General features: G+C 37.0%; 1 protein-coding gene across 1 annotated transcript in view; it reads right to left on the bottom strand.

Annotated features, from left to right (window-relative positions):
- Positions 1 to 1,176: 1,176 nt before the first annotated feature.
- fars2 (phenylalanyl-tRNA synthetase 2, mitochondrial) overlaps positions 1,177 to 26,581 on the bottom strand; it is a 157,298-nt gene continuing 131,893 nt past the window's right edge. Inside the window, exon 7 of the mRNA XM_016282709.1 lies at positions 1,177 to 1,811. Coding sequence (XP_016138195.1) covers positions 1,673 to 1,811 — 139 coding nt within the window. The 3' untranslated portion in view covers positions 1,177 to 1,672. The remainder of the gene's footprint in view (positions 1,812 to 26,581) is intronic.

Here is a 26,581-nt window from a genome sequence, read left to right as displayed (position 1 = left end):
ATTTTTCCACCTTTGCTTATTTTATCAAAAAGAACTTCAGTATAAAACAAAATTGCTGGGTTATGGTTAGAAAAGCTAGATTTTTAAAAATGTTTTTGAAAGACTCTTACGCTCACAAAAATACAGTAAAAATGGTAACATATTATTACAATTTTAAATAACTGTTTTCTGAACGGCTATCTTGTAAAATATAATTTATTTCTGTGATCAAAGCTGAATTTTCAGCATCCAGTCTTCAGTGTCACATGATCTTCAGAAATCATTCTAATATGCTGATTTGCTGCTCAAGAAACATTTCTGATCACTATTATTAATAGTGGTATTTAAATGTTTTATCATTGTTGTGCTGTCTGAATACTTTCCGTACCCACTGTATATATATATATTTTTTTAAATGTTATACTTTTTCAGGTTTATTTGATGAATAGAAAGTTCCAAAGGACAGCATTTATTTGAAACAAATTATAAAGATATTTTCTGTCACTTTTGATCAATTTATTCATTTCTTAAAAAAAAAAAAGATCTAACTGACCCTAACTTTTGAACTTTTTCAAGCACAGATAAATTCAGTTACTCCCAAAAATATGCACCGTTAATATGGCTTTAAGTATTGGAGTACTAACCCAGTCTGTATTTACTGTGTATATATGTGTATATATATATATGAACCAAAGGTTATTTCAAGGACATATATATATATATGCCATTTTATTGTGGAGTGACTTTGAGGAAGCGTTTCATTATCTTGGTAATTTCCGGGCAGCAGCTCATTACATGCTACCTCATATCTTCCTTAAGAAAACAGAAATGTAGAAATAAGAGCTAGTTTCCTGATTATCATCAGGCTGGCACGGATCCAGGTGCATAAAAGGCCTGTTTGATATTTGTGTTAAATCCGGCTGTTTGTACCATGATGAAGTTCGTGCCAGCCTGGGAAGTTGGAAGAATCAGTCAGGCCTAGAGAGGTTATTATGACCCAAAGGTTATTTCAAGGACAAATCTTGCAAATGTTGAAGGCACGATTCCTCCTAAACTGTAATTCTGTCATTATTCACCCACTCTCATTTCAAACATGTGTTGTTTTATTGCAGTTTCAGTTTATAGTGTCCACGTCTGTCAAGCTCCAAAAATGTATCATAAAACACGGTAAAAGCATAAAAAAATATAGTCATCCAGAGTGCAAAAATTTTGTTTTAAAGGGATGGTTTGTCAAAAAAAGAAAATTCTGTCATCATTCCCCTTTGTTTTAAACCACTATGGAACACAATGGAAGTCAATAATCAATGCAATGAAAATCAATGATCACCAAAACTGATTGGTTGCCAACTTTCTTCCAAAAATATCTTCAGATTTATGATTTGGAATGACAAGAATGTGAGTAAATGATTACTGAATTTTCATTTTTGGCTGAACAGTCCCTTTCAGGATGTTTTGTTTGGAAAAAAGCTACATACAGATTCTTCAAAATTCTCCTTATAGGGACATGATGGTGAGTAAATAGTGACATTGTTTTAATTTTTAGGTGAAGTGTTATTTTAAGAAACTGCAGATTGAGTCTCTAACTAAGTGCAATTGTCGCTGTGAGTTTCCACATTATAATTTATCACCACAGAGACATCTGTGAACCCCATCATGGAAGGTGGAAGACCGTCGTGATGGTTGTTGGGAAAGCTCAGTATCTTCCCTGCGCTCCAAGCTCTTTTTCTGCTGCCTGCTCAATGGCTCCGTGGATGATACGCACTTCTTCCTGGGTCAGAGTCCTCTCCATGTGACGGTACGTGACACGGTAACAGTGGCTCACTCTCTTTGTCCTAGGAGATTATAAAAAGAGAAAAAGATTATTTGACAACAATCCTATTAACCACGAAACTGATCATCAAAAACGTTCCTTAAAAATAGCCCTATATTCAATGCCTTCTGAAGTCATACAATCATAGCTCACCACACAGTTTTGTGTGATGAACAACACTGAAGTTGTTGTTGCTGCTCAACACTAAAACTGGATCTTTGTTACAATTCTCTTTTGTTGATAAGTTGGCTTAATATGGCTTCAGAAGACTTTGCATTCTGTGCACATGTTCCATAGATTACTTTTATGGTGTGTGTTTTTTTGGGGGGGGATGGAAAAGTGCTATGTGAAGATTCTTCAGAATATCTTCTCCTGCATTCTACAGAAAGTCAGTCATACATGTTTGGAAAGACTTGATGGTGAGTAAATGATGGCAGAATGTACATTTTTGGCTAAACTATGCCAGTCATATTCGTTTAGCTGTTGTACTGCAGGTATTTCTGCACAAATAAGTTATACAACAGTGTATGTGAGGTCAAGCTAATACACAGATCAAAGTGGTTCAGGGAGCTGCCAGTCAACAAACTCTCTCGTTCTCTCACACACATGCATTGTGCCTCGTCTCAGGGGAGACGCTGGATTAACAAAGAACAAGAAACTACAAAGTTTTGACTTACAGGGTGCTCTCCAGAGACGAGACCAAAGTCAAGCGTGATTCCTTCTTTATTGTGCATGCTGTATGTAAGCAAGACTGCAGAAGACTGAGGAAAAAAGCCAAGGGTTTGGACTCTTTATTGAGCAACGAAGTGAAACAAAATGGCTGACAGGCAACTGCAGTAAAGCAGCTGCTGGGATTCCAGTGCAAACCAACGGGGGAGTTGCAAGGCTACATCGGATTCACTTTGCCGATATTGGATTTGCAGTCAGCAGGCCCGGTGCCCACTGGGATGTAAACTGACATAATAATGCATCAGAGAAGCACCCTAAGAGTCAAACAGCTCCAAAATGCTTAGCGGTTTGAACTGAACTTTTTTTTTAGCAATCCTATGCTTCCTACAGTTGAAATCCTCACGATCTAAGATTGACAGAACTGTGGAAATGAAACAAAATATCAGCTTATAGAACATTTGACATTGTATCTATGCATATGTAATCATTCTAGATCTGCCATTATAATGGAAACATGAGCAAATTAGTAATTATTATTCGTACAAAAAAATATATATATTTTCAATGTGCGAGACGAGAGTTTATTACTCGCTATTGGTAAAACTAGAAGAAGAATAAAGTGCAATAAAACTATATGTGCTACATGATCTCTTCAGTGTCACATGGTCACATGATCCTTCATATATACTGTTGAGGAGTGTTTAGATTTAGTAGGGATGCTAAATTCAGAAATATATACATAACAGTAAAATATACAAATGTATACACTATACTGTTTGCAAGATTTTTTTAGGCTGCATTTATTTGATCAAAAATGCAGTTGAACAAATAATGTAAAATATTATTCGATTTTTATTTTTAACATTCTTTTTTTAATTTTCAGCATCATTACTCCAATCTTCAGTGTCACATGCTCCTTCAGAAATCCTTCTAAGATGCTGATTTGCTGCTCAAGAAACATTTCTGATTATTATCAATGTATAGATGTCTTTACTGTCACTTTTGATTGATTGAATGCATCCTTGCTGTTATAAAAATATAATTTTCTTTCAAAAAGAAAAAAGAAAACTTACCGACCACTACATTATAAATAGATGTGAATTAATAAATATTAAAAGACTTTTACATTTGTGAACCTGTGCATACATGCATACATTGTTTCATCATATATCCAAAAGTACAAAAATATGTAAAAATCATAAACATTTTATTTTTAGAGATGTGGGATCCACTAAAACGCCTTTCACACACGCCTAGAAAAGCTTCTGCATGTCACCGCAATAATCTGTTTCTATAGGGATAAACGTGTATCTTTCTCTTGAAACATTTCTTTATATAAAAAAGTAAAAGGTTAAAGTGTAAATGCTGTGGTGCATCCCACATCTCAATGTCAATATGGTCTCTCTCAATAAAACAGCATCCTCACAGTGAAGAAGTTAAAAATATCCAGAAGATGAGTGTGATCCCAGGGGAAGCTCATCCGTAACTGATTGACACATAAGGAATGATCATACCTGCTGCTGTGTGAGGAGAGATAATTCATCAAACCACGGTTAGTGTGAACAAAGGCTGAGGTAAAGGGAAAGCAATTAACATAAACCCCAGATCGACCGAAAAAACACTGACATAAATAGACAGCTGTAAAAAAAAAGACAGCTAAGAATAAATCTGTGAAACGTGACGGCTTTCTACCCACACATGCTGTGGAAAGCGTTTCTGCAAACTTGTGGAGCGGTCAGCTGGCGCACACGCCGTCTAGCAGCCAGACATTGACTGCGAGAGCTGCACAAACGCAGAGCCTGACAATTTTAGGCTATCGCCGGCTGCTAAACATCATTTACTAATTTTAATCATTTTTTTCCCTAGGCTGGTCCCCACAATGTCAAATATTTCAGGTTTTACTATCCTTGTGGGGACATTTGGTCCCCACAATGTAGCATACGCAAGTATACACACACACAAACATAAATTAAATGCTATTTTCAAAATATGATATTTAAATATTTATTGTCAGACTTTTGGACCCGTTTTGCCTCCGTAGTTCTTCCTGTGTTTTCTTTTATGGTATTTTCCCTGTTCTTGTTTAGTTTGATTACTTTATGATTCCATGCACCTGTGTTCCCCTGATTGCCCTGTGAAAACCAGTCTGTTCAGTTTGGTTTTGTCGGGTCTACTTGTTGTGAACGTCATCCTTGCACTCTGTGTCTCCCTTTTGGATCATTAAAAGACTCTTGTTCGGTGAAATTGCCACGTCTCCTCGTTCCTGTGCTCCAGCTAATTGTGACAGAAGACCCGACCGAATACAGTTACATCCGTGTGTCTACCCGCCGTTTTTGTTTCCGTTTTTTCTCTGTGATTTTGTTTCCATTGTGTTTTCCCTTATGGATCCCTTCTCCCTGTTCTTGTTTAGTTTGATTACTTTATGATTCCATGCACCTGTGTTCCCCTGATTGCCCTGTGAAAACCAGTCTGTTCAGTTTGGTTTTGTCGGGTCTACTTGTTGTGAACGTCATCCTTGCACTCTGTGTCTCCCTTTTGGATCATTAAAAGACTCTTGTTCGGTGAAATTGCCACGTCTCCTCGTTCCTGTGCTCCAGCTAATTGTGACAGAAGACCCGACCGAATACAGTTACATCCGTGTGTCTACCCGCCGTTTTTGTTTCCGTTTTTTCTCTGTGATTTTGTTTCCATTGTGTTTTCCCTTCCCTTTACCCCGTCCGGAATTCCTCCTCCTCCTGCTGGAGCAGGGGGACAGATCTCTCGAGGACCATACGAGACTGTTCTGGCTGTTAGCTAGCACCATCAGCTACTCGGAAGACGCGCTCTGCTCATTCTATGATGCAAGCTTGAACACCGTGAGCAGAGCGCCATCGTCCGAAGATGGTCCTCGAGAGGATTTCGCCGCATTTGTGGATCCACTCCTGAGCCAGAGCCCAGCACACAATCTCCTCGCTGTGCGGAGCATCAGCCCGAGCCCATTACCGCTGCGATCAACGAGCCAGCGCAATGCCAAGCAACTGAGCGGAGGATCACCCCTGATGTGAAGCCCCACCCGTCAGACCAGGTGTGAGAGCCGGCGACAGTGCCCACCGCGAGGGAGCAAGCCATGGACGTGCACCGCGGCTGAGGGTGAGCTAATTATACATCTGGGACAGCTGGACTTAGAAGGGGACCTGATGGACTGGGAAACAGATCTGGAGGTCGACTTGCCCCCTCCCCTCTCTCCTTCATCCCCGCTGGTCCCGTCCAGCCCTGAGAGGGCTTCCATTTCCCAGTCCTGCCAGGAGTGGGCTCTGATCCCCGAGGGTAGCCCTGAGAGCCCGGAGGCTCACGAATGACCGCCCCCCCGCCCGCTCCTGCCTCCTCCACCGCTGTCATCTGGCAGCCCCCCCTGCTCGCCCTCAGCCCACCATCAATACGGTGCGAGCAGTAGATATCTGGCACGAAAGCAAAACAAAACACTAAATACAACTACAACTAGAAAAAAAAGGGGACCTGATGGACTGGGAAACAGATCTGGAGGTCGACTTGCCCCCTCCCCTCTCTCCTTCATCCCCGCTGGTCCCGTCCAGCCCTGAGAGGGCTTCCAGAAAACGTATTTATTTATACTGTATATATATATATATATATATATATATACTGTATATATTTCACGACAAAAGAAGATGAAACTGCAGCGTGAGGACTTCTGCTTGGGGACTCCAATGAATTGAGTCATTTTCTGAACCATTTCATTTGCATGAACCATCCGAATGATACAATTATGTAAAACGAATCATCCGTCTCAATGTTTCATACGAGATAGATGGGATATTTTAGGAAAATGTCTTTATATTCTCTCAGCTAAAGCTGCAGGCGCAAAACAATCCGATATGTCAGAATGTGTCACGCTGCGTGGCTACTTGACGAGCTACATTATTATGAAAACTGAAGTTAGTACCGTTGCTATTTTTAGCTAGTTACACCGAAGGAGATGACAATGTGTAGCAAGCAAAAGCTAACAAGACCCAAAAGAGAGGCAACCAGGTTGAACATTTCACAGAACCACAACCTGTTTTTATGATGTTCAACTTCAAAACTATGTATGTAATGAGTCAATTAAGATGATGTTTGGAGCTATTATGTTATTTCCATCTAGGTTTATGGTTTATGCATAGCTTCCTCTGTCTCTTCGGCTCTGTCTGCCTTGGTAAAAAGAACAGCTGACATTTTCAGTGAACACACAGGTGGTTCAATAATTCAGTGGCCACAGAAGGCGAACAGTGATCCAAACACACACAACAATTCCATTTTATTGGAGCTGACTCTGTTTTATTGCTTGGCAAAATTTGGTGTGGGAGTCGGCAGGAGCAGTTATTCATACAGGTTTTGCCGCGAATGGAAAGGTGTGTGTGACAAACTGCGGAAAAAACACACACACAACGACAACAGAGCACAGATATGAAATCTATTCTGAGTGACAGAAGAAGAACTGAACCTTAGAGATAGAGGGAGTGCAGACGTTTGTTAGCTGTTTGTGATCAAACTGCCAGAACCTGATTCCACTTGACATTGACTGAGAATCAGTTTTATCAAACCAAACTCTAAACAACTTCTCCATGCAAGAGAAGACTGAACCCTCATATGCAGTGCAATATGTTTTCTTAATTAATTTGCCAGAGTTTCAGCTTGTGGCACCAAAAAATATTATTCCTTTCCATGGTTAATAGTTATTTGTAAACTGAACCAAGTTACTCAGATACTATTTTTGGTTTATTATTAGCATCGATATAACTTTTATATGGCTATTTTACACAAAAAGACTGTCAACTTATTTTTCCTACCTTCAATTAGGGATGTTAATAAATCTCAAAATCCCATGAAGCCTTATTAAACAGCCTTGGTAATGTGATAAACTAAACACTGGCATGCTCATTTTCAGCCCACAGATTTAATGTGCAAATATACTGTACATAACTGACAATACTATATAGAACTGAACAGATTTAGCGTTTACTTGCCTTTCACAGTTGTAATTGAAAAGCTTCCAGAAACCCTTCCAATTCGATATGAAGGTCACATACCATAAGCTTTTAGTTCAGTAAAGCTGAACTAGAAAATGTTTCAAACTATTGTTGTCACAATACTGAAATTTCAGTAGTCGGAACAAATACTAGTAAAGGCCATACTGGTATCGTTTTCAAAAATGTGCACTTTGAAACCCGTTTCAAAAGTTAGCATTTTCAGGCCCCCAAAAACATCATTGCTGTTTAAATTAACAGCCAAATGACATAGAAAGTTTTCTGTTAATAGTTGAAAATTATGTTGAAACCGTGGTCTTTGGTGATTCATAAAATACAAGTCAGTATACCGGCACTTGAGTGTCAAACAAAGCATATACAGGCAAGACAAATGAATCCCCATGGCTCCTGATGATATATTGAGGTCTTATGAAGTGAAACAATTGGTCCGTGCAATAAACGAAACATTATTTACAGCATTATTACCTGTAATCCAGAGCCTAAGGCAAACGGTCCAGAGTGTTGTTTGGTTTGTGAGTGAAACATTCTTTTGAACTGGTTCTTTTAGTGAACTTGATGAACCAGTTCACTAAATCGGACTAAATCGTCTCGGACCGAAGACCGATGAGCCACTGATATGCACATATGTGAACCGAGCACTTGAATGAAGGGGCCAAATGAAAGTTTCTATGGTTTCTCATTGTTTATGTAAAAAGGTGAGCCGATGAAGGTAAGTTTAGTTTATATGCTTTAGACATGCAAAACATCCACATTTCACATCATTATTGGGAGCTTTAATAATATAATTGTGTATATGTTATGCCATTGCATTATCATGCATGGATTTTTTACTAAAATACCATTTCGTTTTAGTCATATTTTAGTCATCTGAATTTTTTTTTTGTTTTAGTCGACTAAATATCATAAGATTTTAGTCGACTAAATCTACAGTAAATTTAGTCGGCTAAATTCTAATGGGTTTCCAAATTCACTAGGTTTGTTATTAAGGTTCCCTTTCATGGGAACTTCGAACTGCGTCCTCTAGGGGTCGCCGTTTTATCATGATAGACACTGATTTAACTGCAGTGACTAGGGTTGCAAAGGGGTGGAAAATATCCGGTAAATTTCCGGAAACTTTCCAAAAATCCCTGGAATATTAAAAAAAAAAATCCTGGAAATTTTCCAAAATTTCTGGCATATTTCCTAAATTTTCTGGAAATTTACCACCTTTTTGCAACCCTAGCGGTGACACACAACATGCCTTAATGTTCAAATTAAATTGTTTACTTCTTCTCATAAAGAACATGGTCTTCTTTTCAATGAAATACCAATGGTTATATAGGCTAATTATGCATTATTTATAACAACTTGCTTACTTCATTCTTTCAAGCAGACATATTTATTTCTATAAATAAATTTAGATTAGTCTTTAGGGCTACTAAAGTGATTCAGTTAAGAGCAGTGAGGGATTTTCTGTCTTTCTTTTTTTTGCTTGATTAACATCAATGCCACAGACAATAGCAACTAAATTAGGCTGCTGTACCTTTAAAACCGGATACACGGATGCAATGTACTAATACACGTCCAATATTCTCCCAACTGTTTATGTTCACATAAGACATAATCGAGTGTGTTTACATGAATACTCGTCAAAACAGACAATTCGACATCATTTTGTGTGTATTACTCCGTTCATGAGACGCAAAAGAGTACTTGTGTGCTGTGTGAGAGGCGCTGCTTCGCTGTGTCCGCTCAGAAAACCGGACCGAATTGAGTTCTCTCTTGCATCGTCAGATTTATCCATACGTCTGCGCTTCTCGTACTCCCAGATATTGACATTTTTGTACGTTTTATGAGACGTGCAGCAAGTGTATGTTAGCTTATGTTCCGTCGGTTCATATGTACGCATTTAACCTCCGAACCACGCAGCAGATTCGTTCTTCCCTAACATTTTAGTTTCGTTTGTATTCGTTGACGAAAATGTCAATAGATTTTCGTCATAGTTTCTGTCATTCAAAACGAGTTTTAGCTCGTCATCGTCTCGTTTTCGTCAGTGAAAAAAAAGTAGTTGACAAATTATTCGTCAACTAAATTAACACTGCATTGCATGATTACTTTACCAAACTAGCGAACCAGTTCACTGAAACAACTAGTCGTGAAAAAGAATAGTATTTCCCCGTTTGCCTGAGGCTCTGGATTACAGGTAATAATGTTGTAAATAATGTTCAGTTTCTTGCACAGACTGATCGTTTCGCTTCATAAGACCTCAGTACGTCATCAGGAGCCATTAATTTAGTTTTGCCTGATATGCTTTTTTGACTCTCAACAGCTGACTTGCATTTTATGAATCACCAAGGACCACGGTCTCAGCTAAAAATCTTAATTCCTATTCTGCTGAAGAAAAAAAAGTCACCTGCAGTACATCTTGGAAGGCCTGAGGGTGAGTAAATTAACATCAAATTTTCATTTCTGCGTGAACTTTTCCTTTAATTATGACTGTCCACCACAACTTTATTAGCCAACAAAAGAACATGACAACAGTTACAAAAGGCAGATCAAGTGTAAAGCAAAACATTTCAGAGTTGTTAAGCCATGCATTTTCAGAATATTAATTGCGCTGACAGTGGACGTGAAAACAAAGGCACATTGAAATATATGGTGAAGTGAAAAAGCACGCTTCACGTCTTCAGAGCCCAGCAGAAAGCTAAAGACCATGGAGACAGTGAGTAGTGTTTTTCCATGTCTTCTAGGCTCACAGGTTCTGTCACTGTAAGGAGCTGTTATATCAGGGCCTCATTTTTGCCAAGGTTTCAGCTTGGCCTTTGCCTCTCCATCCATTAATTGGGAGCAGTATTCCAAGACACTGCCTGACTACACAGTGCAATTTAAGAGACACAGGACAGACACAGCATGACTTTCTGTTCTAAGCTTTAAAACCATGGCAGCTTTTGTAAGACATCTAAAGAAAGAGGTAAAAAGTACACTTTTCCTTGATTTTTTAAAAATTGTATTATGCAGCTATATCTGCTGCTAATTCATTTTAATGGATTTGGTTTAGGGGCCTCGGTGGTCTCAGACCAACCGTTTCAAAAGTAATGATCGAGTCCAAGTAGCACATTTGCATATATTTGCATCTTCTATTTGTTTTTAGTTGTCTCTTTGTTCAAATATTTTCTTTACTAAAGTATATAGTCAGTCAGTATAGAGTCGGTTGTAAATTGGGACCTGAAGAGTGAAACTACAGTTTGTATAAGAAATAAAGCTTCAAATCCTGATTTATTAGTCTCCAACATGCTAGTAACACCATATACTGGAAGATTTAGGTCATATCAAAGTCTATAACTTGAAAGTGGTTTTCTATGTCTCTTGGGGAGCCTTCAGTCCCATAGCCTACATCCTATATACAGACACAGATCATGGTTTTTGAGCCATTTTTTGTAGCTTTTGTCACTAAAATATCACAATCATGTTGTCTTATGTTAATAAAGAGCAGGGCTAGGTGGTATGATAATTTGAACTGAAGCATTTTATGTTGAATATATATACATATCAATTCATCAAATAATCCTGGAGAAAAACATCATGATTTCCACAAACATATTAAGCAGAGGAACTGTTTCCAGCATTGCTAATAATCAGAAATGTTTGTTGAGCAGCAAATCCGCATATTAGAATGATTTCTGAAGATCATATGCCACTGAAGACTGGAGTAATGATGCTGAAAATCCAGCTTTGCAACACAGCAATAAAATTACATTTTAAAATATATTTAAATAGAAGACAAGTCTTTGTGTACGTGTTTGGTTCATCAAATCCATAGAAACAAATACTTGCTGCATGTCGAGTGGAAGCAGTTTCAGCTCAACTAAAGGGCATCTACACGTACAGGAGGAGAGTTTCCTTCACGGAAGCCATTTCTGGAAGCACGTCTATCCCATGATAATCAGTTGATTTTCAGAAAGGCTGGGATTCTGAAACATGACACTCCCTACTGGATACAGCTCTCAGAAGGGAGGAGAGGAGCAGACAGAAAATCCAGTCAATAGGCTGCTAATGATTTTAACCAGGCTAACAGTGCCAGCACTCAAGCAAAGTGACTACCCATGGAAAAAAAAAAGAGATGATGTTTTAGCAAATGTGCAAGTTTTCTCCATTACCATTCTCCACACAACAAAAAACTCAAACTGAAAAACGAGGAGGAAAACAGAAAGTGCACTGCACTCTGCTGAGCTCAGTGATGAGAAAAAATTATAAGACAATTGTAAATACAATTCATTCACTGTTCACCATGTAATTCATTTTTGATTGTCATATAATATGACATTTATCATATAAGTATTCCATGCTGCCTCAATACTAGGCCATGAAAACTGCATACATATAATTATTTTTAATATTAATGAATGTATATAATTTAATAAATTCAGTTATAAAAAGTAAATAAAATAAAAGTCTCAATACAATTATTTGTACTAATTATGAATAATTTAATATCAACAACTGATTTATTTAATAATTATACATTGTACAATTTTGAAATGTTAAAAATATATTTGATCATTTTAATACATTTTAAAATAAATTATTATTTGGTATATAGCACGACACAACACATTCATTTTTCAGAAGTATTTTATATTTACTACCATTAAAATGTTATCTTTGTAAAATATGTAAGAAAGTTACATAACAAACTTTACATATTTATGGCTACTTACCTTCACTAATTCATTTTAAATGGTCATTTTTTTAATGGTATTCCAGGCAGTCTCAAAGCAATTATATGTAACCACTGATATTATTTTAATATTAATAACCATTATTATTATTATTTAATAATTATTAAATAAGTATATAATACATTTGTATTATTTAATAATTATAATACAATTGTATAAAAAAATATACGTTTAAAATGTAAAAAAATTACTACCTATTAGCAGTTGATCTCTGTAAAATACACAAAGTTACCTAACAAGCTTCACATACTGATGACTTAAAAAGATCTAGTTCAATGGCAGCCAAAAGCAAAATGCTGAATTTAACGATTTGAGAATAGATTAGTTTGTGGATGCACGTCACTACTGCGAACAGACGTCACTACTGACATCCCACCTTCAGTAACACCTCAATAAACACACTGCCATAACTAGGATTGGCCGCTAAGAGGATTTAGCATCGACTTTCATGGCCTCTGATGAAAAGCCACACTATGAAAGAAACAAGACGACATTCTTTCCATCAAAGGCATGGTGGCGTTCCTCTCCAGCAGCACGGAAGGACTAAAGAACTGAAGAAATCAATTTGCATTCCATTAAGAGTTCCAGACTTCAGCATCCAGACGCGCAGCAGATGAGCCTCTAGTCTGTATTAATCCAACAACTCATTTATTTTCTAATCATACCTGACAAAGGCGAGGGATACAGAGAGCACCTCTTGTTCTACGCGTCGAGAAACCGGACGTGCGGACGGATGAGGGCTATTTCAAGGATACTTGTGAGGTCATGTTTGGTTGGATGTTACATAAACACAAATAGGGCAGCACTTCACTTCTCAGAGGAGAACAATACTCCTTATCCAGACTTGAACCGGCCCGTCCCTGTTATATAAGCTTAGTTTAAAAAAACAACAACTGTAGACAGACTATAAAACTATTATTAAAGGGATAGTACACCCAAAAATGAAAATGTGATGAAAAGATGAGTTTCTTTGTTCATTGGAACAGATTTGGAGGAAAGAAGCATTCCATCACTTGCCCACCAACGGATCCTCTGCAGTGAATGGGTGCCGTCAGTCCATCAATTAATGTCTTGTGAAGTGAAACGCTGCATGTTTGTAAGAAACAAATCCATCATTAAGACGTTTTTAACTTCAAACTGTTGCTTCCAGCTAAACTACAACTCCTCGATCATAATACTGCTTCCTGAAAAAATGCTCTGAATCAGAAGAGAATTACTGAAGAAAGCCTTATTATAAATGATGGACTCATATTTTAGCCACAGCTTTTTAACACACAGATTTGTCACTTCACAGGTTGTTGATTACTTGTGGATTATTGTGATGTTTTTATCACCTGTCTGGACTCTCATTCTGACGGCACCCATTCACTGCAGAGGATCCATCGGTGAGTAAGTGATAGAATCCTAAGTTTTTTTACAAATCTGGTACCATAAAGTAACAAACTCATCTACATTTTGGATGGCTGAGGATGAGTAAATTTAAAGCAAATTTGAATTTTTTTGCAGAAATATTCCTTTAATGCACAATCACACTCTTATTATTATTCACATTTTCATAAACCACCATGAAAAAGGTTTATGGTCAGAATATTTTCCAATAGGTTTTCTAATAGCAATTTGAATTTTTAATAGTATTTGTTCATGTATCTGTCACTGGCACATCTTACACCAAATTATCTGACATATTTAACCCCACTGCTACCTATGTCGAAAAAGAAAAAAAAACCTTCATGATTATTCACAGCTAATCTGTAGCCAAATCTTTTTCATGGTTTTATACATTGGCAGTTTTCATTTTCATTTTAGTTAAACGTTTGAGTAATTTTGTTGTGTTTTTATAAATAAAAAAACACAACTTTTTTAAAATCATGTCTATTTAGTTTTTCTTCATTTTTATTTCAGTTTTTGTTTTAGTACATCAAGTTAAACTAAATGAAAATGAGAAATGTTGCATTGACAAACTAGATTATTTATTTATTTTTTAATTTACGTATTTTATTTCTTTAATACAAACTTTAATAACCCTTTGGGCCCAGTATGGTCTCATGATAAAAAACACTAAGTTTACTAGATAAATGGAGTGGCACATCTTACCCCACCCACCCTCACTTACTTATAATTCACTAATAATTGCAGGTTTTTAGCCCAATCAGTTTAGCACACAAACACACAAAGCTGATGCTCTGCTCCAGTTCTGCACTTCGCTCTAATACGTGCTCCCATCCACATCAGGGAGGACAAATAAAAAAGAGACAACGTTCATGAGAAAATAATGAACCTAATTAAAAGGAGAGTGCCTTGGATGATGGAAAGAAAAAACTTTTGGGAGATCAAATTAAAATTCCAGCTCAGAGGGAAGTCTACAGGCAGAGAAGGAGTCACTGAATTATTAAGATCTCTGTCATAAAAGCGGGGAAGCACCTCGATCAGTAAAGGAGCTCGGGAAGGGTGACGGCACGGCTTCTTCAATGCACCTGCCGGCTGGTCTAAAATAAGAATAAAAAGTGCTGCTGCTGTTGAAAAGGAGTGAATCTGAGCCACACAATGCAGCTCTGTGATGTTCAGTATTGTCACAGGCTGATTGCAATAGAAAACAATGTTAATGTAGGTGAGGAAACATCACAAACACTTCATGTTCAAGCACATCTGAGACTTTGTACACAAAGCACTAGGATCCAAATGCAGATGCATGCTGATTTGTTTGGCTGTTTACATGCACTTCATTTCTGAACCTGAATATTTGAGTCATAACACTAATTAGGTAGAAGTTACCCTTTGTAATTATTTATACATCTTTGTATGAACACCAACTGCATGTGAAGTCTTTTACATCACTGAAGCTGAATTAATGATTGATTAGAAAAAGGGCAACAATGCACTTCAGACAATAAAAAAAAAAAATCTTCAACGGATATTTTATGTTTCATATTTCATGGATAGTATGAGTAAGACAACAAACACAGACCTAGATGGATAAAAAGCCAGTTTTAGATACAGAAGAACTTTGCCTGTTGGATATAAAAAACAAAGTTTGTGGATCAGTTTGGGGATCAAACTGTAACACCATGTGTCCTAACAATAAAAAGTATCTTTTCCATGTAGTTTTTGTCCTAACCACCCGCGACAGTGACACATGACAATAAGCGACATGGGATTCCATTTCAGAAATTGTTTTTATTTTCTGCGACGTCACGGCAGGAACAACATACAAAATATGACAGTAATAAACTCAGGTAATGATTATGTGCAAATATTCCTTTAATGCACAATCACACTCTTATTATTATTCACATTTTCATAAACCACCATGAAAAAGGTTTATGGTCAGAATATTTTCCAATAGGTTTTCTAATAGCAATTTGAATTTTTAATAGTATTTGTTCATGTATCTGTCACTGGCACATCTTACACCAAATTATCTGACATATTTAACCCCACTGCTACCTATGTCGAAAAAGAAAAAAAAACCTTCATGATTATTCACAGCTAATCTGTAGCCAAATCTTTTTCATGGTTTTATACATTGGCAGTTTTCATTTTCATTTTAGTTAAACGTTTGAGTAATTTTGTTGTGTTTTTATAAATAAAAAAACACAACTTTTTTAAAATCATGTCTATTTAGTTTTTCTTCATTTTTATTTCAGTTTTTGTTTTAGTACATCAAGTTAAACTAAATGAAAATGAGAAATGTTGCATTGACAAACTAGATTATTTATTTATTTTTTAATTTACGTATTTTATTTCTTTAATACAAACTTTAATAACCCTTTGGGCCCAGTATGGTCTCATGATAAAAAACACTAAGTTTACTAGATAAATGGAGTGGCACATCTTACCCCACCCACCCTCACTTACTTATAATTCACTAATAATTGCAGGTTTTTAGCCCAATCAGTTTAGCACACAAACACACAAAGCTGATGCTCTGCTCCAGTTCTGCACTTCGCTCTAATACGTGCTCCCATCCACATCAGGGAGGACAAATAAAAAAGAGACAACGTTCATGAGAAAATAATGAACCTAATTAAAAGGAGAGTGCCTTGGATGATGGAAAGAAAAAACTTTTGGGAGATCAAATTAAAATTCCAGCTCAGAGGGAAGTCTACAGGCAGAGAAGGAGTCACTGAATTATTAAGATCTCTGTCATAAAAGCGGGGAAGCACCTCGATCAGTAAAGGAGCTCGGGAAGGGTGACGGCACGGCTTCTTCAATGCACCTGCCGGCTGGTCTAAAATAAGAATAAAAAGTGCTGCTGCTGTTGAAAAGGAGTGAATCTGAGCCACACAATGCAGCTCTGTGATGTTCAGTATTGTCACAGGCTGATTGCAATAGAAAACAATGTTAATGTAGGTGAGGAAACATCACAAACACTTCATGTTCAAGCACATCTGAGACTTTGTACACAAAGCACTAGGATCCAAATGCAGATGCATGCTGATTTGTTTGGCTGTTTACATGCACTTCATTTCTGAACCTGAATATTTGAGTCATAACACTAATTAGGTAGAAGTTACCCTTTGTAATTATTTATACATCTTTGTATGAACACCAACTGCATGTGAAGTCTTTTACATCACTGAAGCTGAATTAATGATTGATTAGAAAAAGGGCAACAATGCACTTCAGACAATAATAAAAAAAAATCTTCAACGGATATTTTATGTTTCATATTTCATGGATAGTATGAGTAAGACAACAAACACAGACCTAGATGGATAAAAAGCCAGTTTTAGATACAGAAGAACTTTGCCTGTTGAATATAAAAAACAAAGTTTGTGGATCAGTTTGGGGATCAAACTGTAACACCATGTGTCCTAACAATAAAAAGTATCTTTTCCATGTAGTTTTTGTCCTAACCACCCGCGACAGTGACACATGACAATAAGCGACATGGGATTCCATTTCAGAAATTGTTTTTATTTTCTGCGACGTCACGGCAGGAACAACATACAAAATATGACAGTAATAAACTCAGGTAATGATTATGTGCTTTATTCAATGTTAAAAGTGTCTAACGTGAGTTTGAATATTATTTTGAGTGATCTTTATAGCCATAGTGAAAGCAACAATAGATATTATACCTCAGATCTTGAAACTTGTACGTTAAAACTGTGAACTCACTGCAAACCAACACGTGTATTCCATAACAAAGATGGTATCAGTCACTCGCTCACATTCACATTTGAATCATCTATTTTCCGTGTCCACTTTTCTTTTCTTCACACTCGCCATGTTTTTGCTGTCACATCGTATCTACACTGGACGCGACAAAGCATTGCAAATCATTTGAACTTTGTGTCAGTACATCATAAATAGAACGAGTAAGCAGTTTGCTGTCGGGGATTTGTCGTGTCGCTCTGCACTGCATCCAGTATAGACAGCATCACTGATTATAATGGGTTCTATTGCATTATATTATACAAATGTAACAATACATAATTAATTAATAAAACCTTTTAAATGCATCATGCTACAGGCAGAGAAGGAGTCACTGAATTATTAAGATCTCTGTCATAAAAGCGGGGAAGCACCTCGATCAGTAAAGGAGCTCGGGAAGGGTGACGGCACGGCTTCTTCAATGCACCTGCCGGCTGGTCTAAAATAAGAATAAAAAGTGCTGCTGCTGTTGAAAAGGAGTGAATCTGAGCCACACAATGCAGCTCTGTGATGTTCAGTATTGTCACAGGCTGATTGCAATAGAAAACAATGTTAATGTAGGTGAGGAAACATCACAAACACTTCATGTTCAAGCACATCTGAGACTTTGTACACAAAGCACTAGGATCCAAATGCAGATGCATGCTGATTTGTTTGGCTGTTTACATGCACTTCATTTCTGAACCTGAATATTTGAGTCATAACACTAATTAGGTAGAAGTTACCCTTTGTAATTATTTATACATCTTTGTATGAACACCAACTGCATGTGAAGTCTTTTACATCACTGAAGCTGAATTAATGATTGATTAGAAAAAGGGCAACAATGCACTTCAGACAATAATAAAAAAAAATCTTCAACGGATATTTTATGTTTCATATTTCATGGATAGTATGAGTAAGACAACAAACACAGACCTAGATGGATAAAAAGCCAGTTTTAGATACAGAAGAACTTTGCCTGTTGGATATAAAAAACAAAGTTTGTGGATCAGTTTGGGGATCAAACTGTAACACCATGTGTCCTAACAATAAAAAGTATCTTTTCCATGTAGTTTTTGTCCTAACCACCCGCGACAGTGACACATGACAATAAGCGACATGGGATTCCATTTCAGAAATTGTTTTTATTTTCTGCGACGTCACGGCAGGAACAACATACAAAATATGACAGTAATAAACTCAGGTAATGATTATGTGCTTTATTCAATGTTAAAAGTGTCTAACGTGAGTTTGAATATTATTTTGCGTGATCTTTATAGCCATAGTGAAAGCAACAATAGATATTATACCTCAGATCTTGAAACTTGTACGTTAAAACTGTGAACTCACTGCAAACCAACACGTGTATTCCATAACAAAGATGGTATCAGTCACTCGCTCACATTCACATTTGAATCATCTATTTTCCGTGTCCACTTTTCTTTTCTAGTGATCTTTATAGCCATAGTGAAAGCAACAATAGATATTATACCTCAGATCTTGAAACTTGTACGTTAAAACTGTGAACTCACTGCAAACCAACACGTGTATTCCATAACAAAGATGGTATCAGTCACTCGCTCACATTCACATTTGAATCATCTATTTTCCGTGTCCACTTTTCTTTTCTTCACACTCGCCATGTTTTTGCTGTCACATCGTATCTACACTGGACGCGACAAAGCATTGCAAATCATTTGAACTTTGTGTCAGTACATCATAAATAGAACGAGTAAGCAGTTTGCTGTCGGGGATTTGTCGTGTCGCTCTGCACTGCATCCAGTATAGACAGCATCACTGATTATAATGGGTTCTATTGCATTATATTATACAAATGTAACAATACATAATTAATTAATAAAACCTTTTAAATGCATCATGCAAGTTGCATTTTGAAACGCATTTTCGAAATGTTTTACTATATCCATTTGCAGATCAAGTAAAAAAACCCACCAATGGGTAGTTTATGAGAGCAGCAAATGGACTTTCGATTTTGTTTATTTCCAAGTTACAGTATTTTGGATGGACATAAATTCAGACCTTGACGAGAACAAAAAGGTGTGTGGTCAGACAGGCCTTTAAGTGGGCAATTCATAATTAAATTAATCTGCAAAGTGGACCAGACATCATGCCAGTAGTCAAATGTCTACTGCAAAATAAAAATCAAACATAAACCGAAGAAACCAAGAGTATTATTTAAAAAATATGCTTTGGCATCTACAATTCCTTTTTGCCAAGTAGCTGCTCGAGTGATTTGTCACTGTGCAGCAGTTTCTACAGGTCCAGGTAGTAATCCGTATGACAGACTCACAGGTAAAACAGTGCTGTATCATAAATAATTATGACAAGAAGAACAAAGCAATGGAAGAACAAAGGATTTATTTACCATGAAGGAAAAGCAAGGATGGAATGGACTGCACTGCAGGCCTGAGGGAAACATTAACATGGATATATGCACACAGTCGTATGAGACCAATGGGAAACATGGAAAGTTGGTCATGTAAACATAAGCTCATTTGTACCCATATGAGTACGAGTGGAGAGCCAGCAGTGTTTGCTCTGATCATGCCCACAGTGGCGTGACAGTGTTCCACACGGCTACACACCGAAAAACTATCAATTCTTCATAGATATGAAGCAGATCCATTGAGTGTATGACAGCCTACTCACCATCTGCTTAGCCAGCGAGTGGCGAAGTCGGTGAATCATGTGAACGTAAGCACTGTGTGGCCATCCATGTCCATCATGGAATAGTGTCATGGCAGGTCCTACTAATATGATCATGCCTTTAGAGCTTCACCTAGACACGGTCACAAAGACTTTAGTGTTAGTTCGCATTCTTGGGAAATAAAATTGAACTCCTTTTGTATCCCAAATGAAAGCTAAGTTGAATGCAACCTTCTTGAGTCAGAACTAACCAGAAGGGTTTAGCTCTTTTCTCGCAATTGATGGATTTTTCCATCATGTATGAGACAGTGCTTCCCTGCCACTGACAGAATTTTCTGGCTTTTTGTGTTTTTACTGTTATACGGTAGAGTGTGCTATTACGCATATACTACTAAACGTCTGGATCAAAACATGGCGAATAAGAAGCAAAAACAAGCAATTGCATATGTAAGCAGATGCATATGTAAAATTATGTGTTCATCAAACACTAAACGGCATAGAAATAAAAACTGCTTGACGTTATTGAATGAAATGTCAAATCAGGAAGTGGTAAAGAACTGTGCAAGCTGTTCATGGAAGCAATCTACTTCATATGTTTTGATCATCAATCTGAATCTGATCCAGACATATTTTGTGAAAACGATCAAAAATGCTGGCAGTGGCTGGCAACTAAAAAAAAAAAAAAAAAACAGTGGAGGGGAAAGAGTTAAAGATTAAATCACCAAAATTCTGATATTATTGACTTACTCTTGTGATGCTTCAAACCAAAATGATAAAATGTAAAATTGTGTGTACATTCTAGCGCTTTACACTCCAGTCCAGTAGGTGGCGGTAATATAACTTTCACATTAGTCTGAAAACGGCTATTTAAGAAACATAAGAACAAATGCCACCTACTGGACTGGAGTGTGAATATCACCAAAGACTACGTACATCAGAATGGTTAATTCATTTGAATAGGAGAAAGTTCAACGTGCAATAAGTCTCGCCTTTTGCATAAAAATAATCACCAATTGACCCTTTGCAAAAACTATGTCTGACAAGCCATGCTGCTCTCACACTACACACCATGTTCTCACACAGTGAAAAATATATCGCAGCGCAAAGAGGAAACTGACAATGTGTTGACAGACAAGACAGAGCAGGTTACCTCTGGTATGAAATGGTCTCAGCTTTCAAATTTTGTCAATTTTTTAAGAAATTCAAACAATAAATACCATTTTGTGGCTCTTTAATGTGTTGTGACAAATCGCTGTATTGCCTCAGTTCAAGCGGCACATGAACCAATTGTCTTTTCATATTTACATAAAGCACAAAATTAACATGAATGAACATCAGGACGTATTCTATTTCAACCACGGAAAGACGTCAGTACAAAAAGTTTTTCAAGTTTAAGTCCACTGAAGTTAATCTACTCTTCTGAATTGTTTGTCAGGCAAAATGGTGGATTCTGTCATCACGTCACTGAAGCACGTCCTTTGATTGGACTAACCTGAAATGTATGCTATTTGAGCATAAGAAACACCATTTATGGGACATTTCGTGTCAGTTTTTGTTGCTGATTTGAAATTTGTTATTAAAATGTGAGTTTGTCAAGTATTTCCCCATTAAGTCAATAGGAGCTGGTCTTGCATGACAAAGTAAACTGGCTGAACTGAATTGAAAGGAACTTTTATATATTTTAAATACTGTTTTTTTATCCACCAAAACCGATTGATAGTGACAGCCATGTGCAACATAAAAGCAACTGGATGTCAATAACTTTCCAGGAGAGTTGGCAAATTTGAATGTCGACAGCAACAGTAGCTGTTGTCAATAACATTTTTATTTTTATGCAAATGTCCACCAACGGCATGCATCGCCTGATACAGTTGGATACTGCAGAAAAGCATCTAGCAGCAACTAAGAATATAACAACCTCCAGAAATGTATCAGTGTGAACAGGGTTTTAATATCATAACCAATGGCTATAGCACAACACCCTCCTTCAGGAAGAGCTACATGCGCATCTAATATAATAAGTTTAAGATATAGGGGCCATGAAACATTTGTCAGTGGACTTGTTTGCTGTGCAGGGGCTAAATCGCTGCTTGGCTTCCTGTATCGATCCAGTTCATGCAACAGTGTAATGAATAAGTTACCGTGAAGCTGTGCTCGGGGAGGCCGGATTTTCATGGATTTACTTTAACGGACCAATTCTCCAGCAGGGCCCAAAGAACCAAAGACATAAAATATATGAGCTATGTAATCTGCTCTTCCTTTCAGAGTTAAAGGGATATCTGTAGCTCCAGACCAAACAGATATTGATAATGTGCGAATCTTGGGATTTGATGGCATATTTCAGGCTGAGGCTGTGGGAAAAAAAAAAAAAAAAAAAAAAACAGTGGAGGGGAAAGAGTTAAAGATTAAATCACCAAAATTCTGATATTATTGACTTACTCTTGTGATGCTTCAAACCAAAATGATAAAATGTAAAATTGTGTGTACATTCTAGCGCTTTACACTCCAGTCCAGTAGGTGGCGGTAATATAACTTTCACATTAGTCTGAAAACGGCTATTTAAGAAACATAAGAACAAATGCCACCTACTGGACTGGAGTGTGAATATCACCAAAGACTACGTACATCAGAATGGTTAATTCATTTGAATAGGAGAAAGTTCAACGTGCAATAAGGATTAAATCACCAAAATTCTGATATTATTGACTTACTCTTGTGATGCTTCAAACCAAAATGATAAAATGTAAAATTGTGTGTACATTCTAGCGCTTTACACTCCAGTCCAGTAGGTGGCGGTAATATAACTTTCACATTAGTCTGAAAACGGCTATTTAAGAAACATAAGAACAAATGCCACCTACTGGACTGGAGTGTGAATATCACCAAAGACTACGTACATCAGAATGGTTAATTCATTTGAATAGGAGAAAGTTCAACGTGCAATAAGTCTCGCCTTTTGCATAAAAATAATCACCAATTGACCCTTTGCAAAAACTATGTCTGACAAGCCATGCTGCTGCCACCTACTGGACTGGAGTGTGAATATCACCAAAGACTACGTATATCAGAATGGTTAATTCATTTGAATAGGAGAAAGTTCAACGTGCAATAAATCTCGCCTTTTGCATAAAAATAATCACCAATTGACCCTTTGCAAAAACTATGTCTGACAAGCCATGCTGCTCTCACACTACACACCATGTTCTCACACAGTGAAAAATATATCGCGGCGCAAAGAGGAAACTGACAATGCGTTGACAGACAAGACAGAGCAGGTTACCTCTGGTATTAAATGGTCTCAGCTTTCAAATTTTGTCAATTTTTTAAGAAATTCAAACAATAAATACCATTTTGTGGCTCTTTAATGTGTTGTGACAAATCGCTGTATTGCCTCAGTTCAAGCGGCACATGAACCAATTGTCTTTTCATATTTACATAAAGCACAAAATTAACATGAATGAACATCAGGACGTATTCTATTTCAACCACGGAAAGACGTCAGTACACAAAGTTTTTCAAGTTTAAGTCCACTGAAGTTAATCTACTCTTCTGAATTGTTTGTCAGGCAAAATGGTGGATTCTGTCATCACGTCACTGAAGCACGTCCTTTGATTGGACTAACCTGAAATGTATGCTATTTGAGCATAAGAAACACCATTTATGGGACATTTCGTGTCAGTTTTTGTTGCTGATTTGAAATTTGTTATTAAAATGTGAGTTTGTCAAGTATTTCCCCATTAAGTCAATAGGAGCTGGTCTTGCATGACCAAGTAAACTGGCTGAACTGAATTGAAAGGAACTTTTATATATTTTAAATACTGTTTTTTTATCCACCAAAACCGATTGAGGTCTCAGCTTTCAAATTTTGTCAATTTTTTAAGAAATTCAAACAATAAATACCATTTTGTGGCTCTTTAATGTGTTGTGACAAATCGCTGTATTGCCTCAGTTCAAGCGGCACATGAACCAATTGTCTTTTCATATTTACATAAAGCACAAAATTAACATGAATGAACATCAGGACGTATTCTATTTCAACCACGGAAAGACGTCAGTACACAAAGTTTTTCAAGTTTAAGTCCACTGAAGTTAATCTACTCTTCTGAATTGTTTGTCAGGCAAAATGGTGGATTCTGTCATCACGTCACTGAAGCACGTCCTTTGATTGGACTAACCTGAAATGTATGCTATTTGAGCATAAGAAACACCATTTATGGGACATTTCGTGTCAGTTTTTGTTGCTGATTTGAAATTTGTTATTAAAATGTGAGTTTGTCAAGTATTTCCCCATTAAGTCAATAGGAGCTGGTCTTGCATGACAAAGTAAACTGGCTGAACTGAATTGAAAGGAACTTTTATATATTTTAAATACTGTGTTTTTTTATCCACCAAAACCGATTGATAGTGACAGCCATGTGCAACATAAAAGCAACTGGATGTCAATAACTTTCCAGGAGAGTTGGCAAATTTGAATGTCGACAGCAACAGTAGCTGTTGTCAATAACATTTTTATTTTTATGCAAATGTCCACCAACGGCATGCATCGCCTGATACAGTTGGATACTGCAGAAAAGCATCTAGCAGCAACTAAGAATATAACAACCTCCAGAAATGTATCAGTGTGAACAGGGTTTTAATATCATAACCAATGGCTATAGCACAACACCCTCCTTCAGGAAGAGCTACATGCGCATCTAATATAATAAGTTTAAGATATAGGGGCCATGAAACATTTGTCAGTGGACTTGTTTGCTGTGCAGGGGCTAAATCGCTGCTTGGCTTCCTGTATCGATCCAGTTCATGCAACAGTGTAATGAATAAGTTACCGTGAAGCTGTGCTCGGGGAGGCCGGATTTTCATGGATTTACTTTAACGGACCAATTCTCCAGCAGGGCCCAAAGAACCAAAGACATAAAATATATGAGCTATGTAATCTGCTCTTCCTTTCAGAGTTAAAGGGATATCTGTAGCTCCAGACCAAACAGATATTGATAATGTGCGAATCTTGGGATTTGATGGCATATTTCAGGCTGAGGCTATTTTAAGAAACAATGAATGAAAGTATTGGTTTCATACAGTGATGGTAACAGCACATGGTGACCATACATCCTGTTTTTCCTGGACATGACCTGGCTAAGATTTCTTCATTGCCTAAAATGTTCAGATTTTGGCTTTGTATTATTATTATTATTTTATTATTATTATTTGGCTTATTGTTTTCATACTTGCTGAAGGTAAGAACTAAAATTGACCAATAGCATGCAGGCATCCTATACATAAACAACCAATCGTAGCATACAAGAAGGTGGGGTCTACAGAGAACAGTCAAAGCTATGCAAATACTTAGTGTAAAAACATAATACCACGGTATTTTATGTTAGTGTAGCTGCTTCAGTGTGAACAGGGTTTTAATATCATAACCAATGGCTATAGCACAACACCCTCCTTCAGGAAGAGCTACATGCGCATCTAATATAATAAGTTTAAGATATAGGGGCCATGAAACATTTGTCAGTGGACTTGTTTGCTGTGCAGGGGCTAAATCGCTGCTTGGCTTCCTGTATCGATCCAGTTCATGCAACAGTGTAATGAATAAGTTACCGTGAAGCTGTGCTCGGGGAGGCCGGATTTTCATGGATTTACTTTAACGGACCAATTCTCCAGCAGGGCCCAAAGAACCAAAGACATAAAATATATGAGCTATGTAATCTGCTCTTCCTTTCAGAGTTAAAGGGATATCTGTAGCTCCAGACCAAACAGATATTGATAATGTGCGAATCTTGGGATTTGATGGCATATTTCAGGCTGAGGCTATTTTAAGAAACAATGAATGAAAGTATTGGTTTCATACAGTGATGGTAACAGCACATGGTGACCATACATCCTGTTTTTCCTGGACATGACCTGGCTAAGATTTCTTCATTGCCTAAAATGTTCAGATTTTGGCTTTGTATTCTTATTGTTTTCATACTTGCTGAAGGTAAGAACTAAAATTGACCAATAGCATGCAGACATCCTATACATAAACAACCAATCGTAGCATACAAGAAGGTGGGGTCTACAGAGAACAGTCAAAGCTATGCAAATACTTAGTGTAAAAACATAATACCACGGTATTTTATGTTAGTGTAGCTGCTAAGCATAAACAGCATATAAAAATCTATTTACTATATGTGAATTTTATTCAAATACTAAAGTATAATATATAAAATCTGCAGCTGAAATACAGTCTTTAAAGGGCAAATCTCCAGGGTCTCCTTGCAAGAATCTGGATCGAAAGCCTTGATATGGATTTTACATTTTCATGAGGAGATATTACAACAGCATATATCAATTTCCAACTTGTTTGGGTCAATCTGGTTTGAATTTGAAACCTAAAGGCGTTTATGACCTTAAAAGTGAAAAGTGTTATGCATAAAAATTTAAACCCAATTAAAAAGCATAACAACGCATAATGCTATTTTAAATTCACAAACGCTATGATTCAATTAAATAAATATATGCGTTGCAGGTTTAATATTTGCACTTTAATTATTTTCATGTGTGGATGTTATGTACATGCATTTCAGAGCAACTCA

Source organism: Sinocyclocheilus grahami, unplaced genomic scaffold (genome assembly GCF_001515645.1).
Source record: "Sinocyclocheilus grahami isolate Dianchi unplaced genomic scaffold, SAMN03320097.WGS_v1.1 scaffold164.1, whole genome shotgun sequence".
NCBI classification, from domain to species: Eukaryota; Metazoa; Chordata; class Actinopteri; order Cypriniformes; family Cyprinidae; genus Sinocyclocheilus; species Sinocyclocheilus grahami.
This window is presented reverse-complemented; position numbering and strand designations above follow the sequence as displayed.